At 35.7% G+C, this 8,943-nt stretch overlaps 1 protein-coding gene across 3 annotated transcripts in view; it reads right to left on the minus strand.

The window, feature by feature from the left end:
- Positions 1-251: 251 nt before the first annotated feature.
- LOC125024991 (MAGUK p55 subfamily member 7-like) overlaps positions 252-8,943 on the minus strand; it is a 24,866-nt gene continuing 16,174 nt past the window's right edge. For 2 of the 3 annotated variants that reach the window (XM_047612814.1, XM_047612811.1), the window contains exons 7-12: positions 8,315-8,511; positions 7,127-7,242; positions 6,713-6,967; positions 4,894-5,096; positions 4,350-4,490; positions 252-3,402 (exon numbers count right to left, since the gene is read on the minus strand). In XM_047612814.1, the coding sequence (XP_047468770.1) occupies positions 3,226-3,402; positions 4,350-4,490; positions 4,894-5,096; positions 6,713-6,967; positions 7,127-7,242; positions 8,315-8,511 (1,089 nt within the window). In that variant the 3' untranslated portion in view covers positions 252-3,225. The remainder of the gene's footprint in view (positions 3,403-4,349; positions 4,491-4,893; positions 5,097-6,712; positions 6,968-7,126; positions 7,243-8,314; positions 8,512-8,943) is intronic. The other variant, XM_047612813.1, reaches the window with a different exon arrangement.

The following is an 8,943-nucleotide window of genomic DNA, read 5'->3' on the forward strand; positions in this document are numbered from 1 at the left end:
TCACTCAAGCATAAATATGCACAAAGACACACAAGAGAATACCTCCTCCCCAGCTATTTAGATACACAAAAACACAGAGGTGCAAACATATTTATGAGTGTCCCAATCCCCTATATAATTACAACAACACATACATGAATGCACATGCATGCATGCACACACATACACACACACAGACATTTCTTCTCTTTCTCTCTTCCTAATAATTATGTTGTACCAATGAAAGGTTTAGAAAATGAAAACACAATAAGTATGTGTATAATGCTCATAATATTCTTGAATCAATCATTAATACTTAGAAAATTTTGTTACCTACAAAATCAGGCAATTATCATGATCACACATCCATCTATGTCAAACATAGGTTTTTATAATCTCTGTGCACTACCAAATCACATTACTACTGTGTGACTAGTAACTTTCTTGTTTTGGCTTCCATTAAATCTAATGGTCACATTTTCTTAAATCATACAAGGCCATTATCATATATCATTAAAAAAGGTTTTCATGCTTTTGTGGATAATATATAATGCACATGTAATATTCCACACACCGCAAGTACTTTACCCCTTCTCTGTACATTCATTCATTCAAACTGAAAATTATAATAAAAAAGACAAAAAAGACAAAAAAAAGCAGCAATAAAGGCTATTTGTTAACTAGCATCATACAGATGACAGTTCTTAACTACTCTTCTAAAATCTTATATGACATTCCCAAAAGAAAAATGTGTATATAAGAAACTACATCTACTGGTTGATTTTCATTCAATATACTAATGACTGCTTATAAACATGGATAATATATAATTCAAAGACCTATGGATGCTGTGGGAGATTTTTTGAGTGTACAAGTATTCATACCAACTGCAAGCCAATAAAAAAAGAAGATATATATACCATCTTAAATGTACATATCTATGCAATGATTGCACATAAGCTCCTACGGTTTTATTTAGCACAGGTACTCAGTAACTTAATTCAATTAATTTATTTCGTGGAATCAAGTCTTTAGTTTTAATCACTTAATAAAGTCTACGTTTTAGGCCACTCACTTTACATTTGGGACCAAACCGAAGACTTCTCCTATCTCATACTGACTCAACATGGATAAATGAATGGAGACAAGAAATCAATCAATAAAAAGAAGAATGGTCACAATACCTAAGTACATTTCTACTACTTACAAAAGGTAATTGTATACTTTTAACTTATGTCTTTTGCAATAAATTATAAGAAAAAATAACTGCACTGCTAATGAAAGTACAAACCCCATGCCATTAAAGTGTAAACATGCAGAGCAGTGACATGGATTTTCTTAAAAAAAAAAGGTGGAAGAACTTGTCAGGACAAAACATCTGGCAAAATTTCAGTCCCTACAACTCAGAAAGAAAAAATACAACCATGAAGTCACTTAAGTGCCCTTACAACTAGAACATTTTCCGAGTGTGGTCATGCATGAACTCTTTTTAACTGGTAGTGAATCCATGCTGCTAAATGGTCTTAATTTGTGTAGGCCTATCTTCCTGATCATTCACTCTAATATCCTCTTATTTTGATACACTGACTATTTATGATATTCATGCTAAAATTCAGTTTTCTACATACCTATCTGAATGTTACTGTCAAAGAATTTGTTAATACTAAACTCTTTAAAAAGGCCATAATCAGCATTGAAACAAAGAGAAATACCACAACCATTAAAGCAATTGCACATTTACATGCCCATTATTTTTTCTTTCCTTCACTAGATGTGGTGAATATATTCCCTAACCCATTACGGCTTTGGTTATGACATCAAACGAAGACTCAACGGCCCTCCATTCAAGACTAGATCACTGAACTAGGAATGTGTATTGCTGACAAGTTTTGCATCTACTCTCATCCAACATCAACTGCTCAAGCTGTTGTTAAACCTATTCTCACCTATATTTATGGCAGTATAGAAACATACAACAGTAACTATATAAAAGGTGTTTGTAACTATTATAAAAACTCTGTACCAAATAACCATCATTATATCTGGTACTCCACTGAGGCTGGGCTCTGCTATGCACAACATGGGGCATTTGTATTACTTCTACACAAGAGTGCTCGCACCACGTGATGTCTCTTGTGCTACACCATCATTCACACAGTTCTTGTTCACACACTTCTCTTTTCTCCTCATTTGTACATGAGACATAGTAAGTGTTTTGCATGGAGCAGTGTGAGAAAATGTTTCACAAGAATCGAGGTATCTAAGGACATTCTCAATAAATAATGATGAAACAAATTATGACAATAAATAATGAAAGTAGCTGCAGCCATACTGGGCACAGTTCGACATGCTTTGAACTGAAAAAGTTGTTTACTTACTTATAAGGTTGCATGCACACCTCTATATAAGTCAATATTAGTTAGTAAGTAGGTATGAGGCACAAGAGATATTTAGGAAGTCCACTGAAACAGATCCTTGAAGATTTATAGGAGAAAGTGGGAGATTAAACAGTTCACAAAGCCAAACATTTTTACAATCTTGCTTTGGTAAAGTTTGTGATGACAGTTTAACAAGTTACACCAAGATAGTCACACTAGATTTTTGCAGTATGATGGTAGAAATACTCAACTCTACCTAAGAAGTGATGTCTACCATTTTCTTTTGGCTGAAATGCAGGGATTAACACTACAGGTTAACACCCAGTGGTTTCATTTTAAACAATGACTAGCTGCCTCCTCCACTGGTAGTAATAGCACACAAGAAGTGTGGTTACCTGCACCAAAATGCCATGTGATTGTTCACCTGCTATGTATTACAAGAAAGGCTAGTAACCTTGTGGGAATAACACAAAATCTTGCATAACACCATAAAGGTATATCGAGCCTTGTAAGAGCAGCTTTTGAAACCTCAAAGGAATTTTCCAGTAAATATACACTAACTTTTATCTTGCCTATCCTTGGATACAGTCTAAATCCTCCTAATAACAACAATTATTACTTTTTCATGGTCCTAAAACTTTTTTTTTTCTGAAAAAAGGCACAAAACAAAACTAAAGGCAGGTGTGTTGGCACTGTCATGTCCAGCACTTCACATGGATATTAACACTTCAAGAAACCACTGTTCTAAAGCGTAATGCATGAAGAATATGACTTATTGCTGCACTACTTTAATAAAAGAAGGAGGGGGGGGGGGGGGAAATGGAAATCATGACAAAAAATAAAAAGAAAAACAATGATTGCACTAGAATTATTGCACCCAGGATGCAGGCACCCACAGTGGTTCAGTCTCCACCCTATTTACAGCAGCCACCAAGAGCTCGAATGCTGAGGACAAGTCGTCGTTGACAATAACCTCGTCAAACCAGTGCGAGTAGTGGAACTCGATTCTTGCATCCGCTTTCAGCATGTCTTTGAACTCATCCTCCTGAAAATGCCAAAAAAAAATCCTCTTTTAATTAACACAGCAATATTAACCCAGTGGTGCCGGAATAGCAAGCGTACATGTCATGTCTACAGTGTCTGCTTAGCAATGATTACTTATAGGTGGTTCCACAAAGGAGTCAATAAGTAGTTCTCCCCTGTTTGCCTTTTTCCTTGATTTCTTGAGAGATTCTTTTTTTTTTTTTCAATGCTATTAGTAATGTTAATATCAATACAATAATAACAGTAATAGTAGTAGTAGTAGTAGTAGTAGTAGTAGTAGTAGTAGTAGTAGTAGTAGTAGTAGTAGTATAGTAGTAGTAGTATTAGTAATAATAGTAGTAGTAATAGTAGTAGTAATAGTAGTAGTAATAGTAGTAGTAATAGTAGTAGTAATAGTAGTAGTAATAGTAGTAGTAATAGTAGTAGTAATAGTAGTAGTAATAGTAATAGTAATATTGATATAGTAACATTGATATTAGTACTATTAGAGTAAAATAAGTCCTGAAAAGACAAGGAACAGGAAAAACAGGTGAAGTTATGCAGGTGTCCTAACTGGCTCCTTGGTGGCTGAGCAGGCACAGACTCATATATGTGCAAACAAAATTAGCAAAAGAAAGCTACAGTCAACAGTAGATGTATTTGGCAGCAATGGTTTAAAATATTATTTACCATACAATACTTTAAGCATTAATGTAAATAATCACAAAATTCATGACTTGACATCTTAACTATGCTATTTTCTTTAATACAATTTTGAAGAAAATTACAAATGAAATTTATTTTAGACTTACGACATATATATATATATATATATATATATATATATATATATATATATATATATATATATATATATATATATATATATATAGTCTGGGGAAAAATATGCACTGATACATCTCTCTTGCAATTGCATTAAAAGAAATGGACTGTACACTGAGGACTTACAGTAAATCCTCTGGAGTTATTTTCATCAAAGGTTGACCTTGCATGTGCTGCCTCCCTGGTCTCCTTGAGCACGGCCAGGGTTGGGGGCTTCACATATATCACGTAGGGTTTGAACTCTGCAGTTCTCAGGTACTTGAGGGCCTGTAAAGACATTGCACTATTTCAGACCAAAGACATGGGAAAACAATAATGTATTAAAGGATACTTAATGAATTCATGAAAATTCAATTAAAAGATTATTAACGAATTTATTAAAAAAAAAAGGTTACTGGCTTCATGAAAGATCTTATGCAGAGCTGGAAAAAATCCTTATCAAACTGCTCGTTTCACATTTAATTTGCTAATCACCTATTAGGCATATTTTTGGTGAGAAAGCCCAAAACATTTAAAGAACAAAGTGAGATTTACACCCACATTACACCTAATAACCATTATTCACATATTAAATATATGAAAATATCTACAGACAATCTAAAAAGATAGGTACATGAAAACAATATCTGAAATGCTTTAGCTTCCTTGAGAGAGCATAGCAACCACATACCTGGTAATGAGGTGTGACTATAACTACATATCCGGCATTGATCATCGACTTGAGGGTGATCGAAGAGGTGCCATACAAGTGTCCCTTGAATTCCCCGTGCTCTACCAGTGTTCCGTTGGCTGCCTCTTCCTCCAGCTCATCCCGTGACACGAACTGGTAATCACGATTGTTTACCTCACCAGGTCGAGGTGGCCGCGAGGTCACTGAAAGCAAGGAATAACATTTTCATCTACTGACATAAAATTACAGTATCTTATAATCCCTAATAATATAATAATTACAATGAGAGAGAGAGAGAGAGAGAGAGAGAGAGAGAGAGAGAGAGAGAGAGAGAGAGAGAGAGAGAGAGAGAGAGAGAGAGAGAGAGAGAGAGAGAGAGAGAGAGAGAGAGAGAGAGAGAGAGAGAGAGAGAGAGAGAGAGAGAGAGAGAGAGAGAGAGAGAGAGAGAGAGAGAGAGAGAGAGAGAGAGAGAGAGAGAGAGAGAGAGAGAGAGAGAGAGAGAGAGAGAGAGAGAGAGAGAGAGAGAGAGAGAGAGAGAGAGAGAGAGAGAGAGAAATGCATCAGCAAGATAGGAAACGTTACCATAGAGATCCATGAAGTGATCTTAAAAGATAATTGTAGTACAAATAGCAAATGTTTGGATGCAGAGAAAATAATCTCTCATGAAAGGCCCTGGCTTTAAGATAAACTACAGGAATACTCTCAGTTCCTGAATAATGGAAAACATAGAGCTTATTGTAAAGTTTTGGTCATGCTAGCACCAAATATTTGCCATTGCTGTGAGAACTTGTAAACTGTGGTTAACACAACTCAAATCCTGCAATTTTAGCTTCTCCAGATTCCACCTTTTCTAAAACAATGGAAATCAACAGTTGCCACACCTAAAGTTCTGCAAATGATCAGAGAGAAATAGTTTATGGGAGCAGTCTACCAGCTCTATCTTGCTAGTATGTAAGTGGTGAGGGGCTGTCAGCCTTTGCTGCAGCAATGACTGCCGGCACTCTTTTTATCCCATTGATCCTAGAATGTCAGTTTATTTATTTTCTTTACACACAGAAGATTCCACAAGTCAATTACCTACCTACCTCACTTGTTTAACTTTCTTCTTGATAATTGGAGATTCTTTTAAATTATTCACTGCTATTAGCACTTAACATTTTAATAATCATAATGCCAATAATAACATTAACCCATATTTGCTGGGCCACACCTATAATCGTCATAACAATCCGACAGCTATAGGCATCGCAATGCACTAATGTACCGAGTGGAAAGTCCGCTACATGTAGTGGACTCCTGGGCCAGATGGCAGGACAGATACTGGAAGCCTCTGGAGTTGGTGACACCAAGAGATTTCTGATACCGTCATTGAGGGATTAACGTTGTCGATACTGAATGCATCAGAAAAAACACTTTTCACAAAAACTCAAGGAAAGGGGAAATCAGGTGAGGTCACATAGTACTATTCATAGCACTTGTGGAATTATCTATGTGTAAACAAAATTCCCAAAACAAAACTAAAGTGGATAGTACAAGTAGCCAGCAATAATTACATTTCCCTTGCACAGATCATCTAAATAGCAACAAATGTCATTTAAGCATCTGATGTGGAAATATGGTTAATTTTCTATATCTTAACATGGTCCTGTTCTAGCAAAGGTACCATTCCTTGGCTTTAGTAATGCAGCTAGTGTGCCCAGTTAGCACAGGGGCAATGTAGTTATGCTATGATTCTGTGTTCTTGGTATCTGTACTGCTTGTAAATATTAGTTAACAATGTGCCCACAGCTTTAAGAGGCCATTGTGAACATCCACTCACTTGGGACTGGGGTTCGGAACTTGTCAGGGTCCAGTGCCAAAAGTCTTCTCTTCAACTCATTCCGTCCCACTCCAGGGGGACCAATGAGAACTACTGGCCGAGGGAGTCCTGGTCGGGGATAAAGGCGGGCAACTTCTTCGTACGTGGCAACTTCTTCCCGATCAAAGTCCTCACTCTCCGAGGCGTCGTAGATGATCTTCTTTATTTTTGGTGAAGGTCTGCAACTTGGTGACTTGGGAAGGATGCATCCTGAAACTAAGATCTTATGAGTCCAAAGAAAAGATCTGTTCATCCATTAAAAAGTTATGGCAATTCACACAAAATGATAAGGCCTATGCATTAATCCATCAACTCAAATAGATTTTATTTATAAACAGACTTATAAAATCAGTTACAGCTGAAAGGTAAACTAACTTTGACCATTGGCTGCCTGTTCTTGGCGGTGGGCTAAGATGCGTCTCTCTTGCAACTGTCTCGAGGGGATCAGCCCAGCACGCATATTGCGATCTCCCTCACGGCGAGCTTGCCACCTTGAACAAACAAATCGTAGATATCCAGGTGTTTCTCCAACTAAATAAATATCATGTATATATACACATCTAGCAATTTTCTTTATCAGTCAGACAATACATTTTACATTTTATATATCAACATTTATTGCTTGCTGAAAATAAATTGTAAAATGCATTGGATATCTGACACAGTTATCTACAGTATAAAGATTTACCTCGCCAGTTCATAATATAATAGCAATATGCTACAAATGTTCTTATTTCAACAATACAGAAATCTTTATTTTTGTGTTTTTCCCCCCACTGGTCTGCATTCACAGCCAGAACTCTTTCATAAAAAGTGTATGACTGGTATACAGATACTTCCATTGTTCTCCGTTTCTACAGTGAATAGACAGGGCCTGAGAAGAACATTACAAATCAGAAACTGTACAAAAATCTTGTAATGATACCTGTCCTAAAGTGCCTCTATGGCATAAATCCCATTGTTGGTAATTACATGCAATTTTGTTAGAAAAATTACTTAAAAACCCCATACATGTCAAAAATCACTTGGTGAAACTAACAACAAAATAATGGTAATGTCTTAGATATCATATGAGAAATTACAATGTTCTTGGCTAGCAGAAGTATTATAATATACTTCTACATCAGAAGATAGCCTATAATCAGTATTTGGAACCACTACACACAAATGAAAAGTGTACCAAAACTAATTATCAAACTGGGAGAACAAAAAATCATTCAGCAGTGTTTTATTTTACCTTGTATCAACTGCATAACAAAAATCTCATTGTGATTTTATTATATCAAATGAAAGGCAGCCAATGCAAAGCATCAAGGAAACACAGAAATATGCATTCCTATATTAGTAATAGCTTAGTTAGGGCAATGTTTATCAATAATCCATTTAATAATAGGGAAAATAGTGTATAATTAAAAAGCCAGTTCATCTCCTATACCAGCAGTTTTGTGAAGAACTGCTTTCTACTTTGTTTCATATAGAATGGTAACACATAATAAACATTAAATAGCCATGAAACTCTGTTCTGCACAGAAATATTGCACTTTCCATGCCGTTTCTACTTACCAGTAAGGATCCTCTTGTGTAACTATGTGAAGGATGTCCGATTTTTTGAAGGGCAACCCAGCCTCCTTGCACGGTATGTGCTTGTCATCCTTGGGATCATAGTTGAAGTGAGCGCGGACACGCACTTTACTCTCCCGCAGGTAGGCTGCACTGCCTGCTGGGAGCAACTTGAAGGTGATAGTCCCCTGTGCTTGCATCTGCAAGGTGGAAAATATAAGCATAAATATAAAATTACTAATCAATGTAAATTAAAGTTTTGGAATGTAGTTTATATTTTCCTTGTTACATTCTTTTACATATATAAACTTATACCTGTTTGCAAATATATTGACCTATTGCATTATCATTTATACTTCCTTATTTCATTAACAGTTTATGAATCAATTAATCTTTGGCTTTCATTTCTTCTCCTTTTTATAGCAGGATAACATATAGGTGATGCTTTAAGGTTATGCTAAAAGAATGTAAACACTTCTAAATCAAAATAGCTTGAGAGTATATAAACACCAGAGTGAGAGTTATTGATGATTGTTGCTTTCAATTAATAATGATTGATATATATAGAAAAGACTAAATTTGTGTTCCTTTATCTCACTTGGAACACTTACAATTCAGTGATAAAGTTTTTT

Source organism: Penaeus chinensis, chromosome 4, assembly GCF_019202785.1.
Source record: "Penaeus chinensis breed Huanghai No. 1 chromosome 4, ASM1920278v2, whole genome shotgun sequence".
Taxonomy (NCBI): Eukaryota; Metazoa; Arthropoda; class Malacostraca; order Decapoda; family Penaeidae; genus Penaeus; species Penaeus chinensis.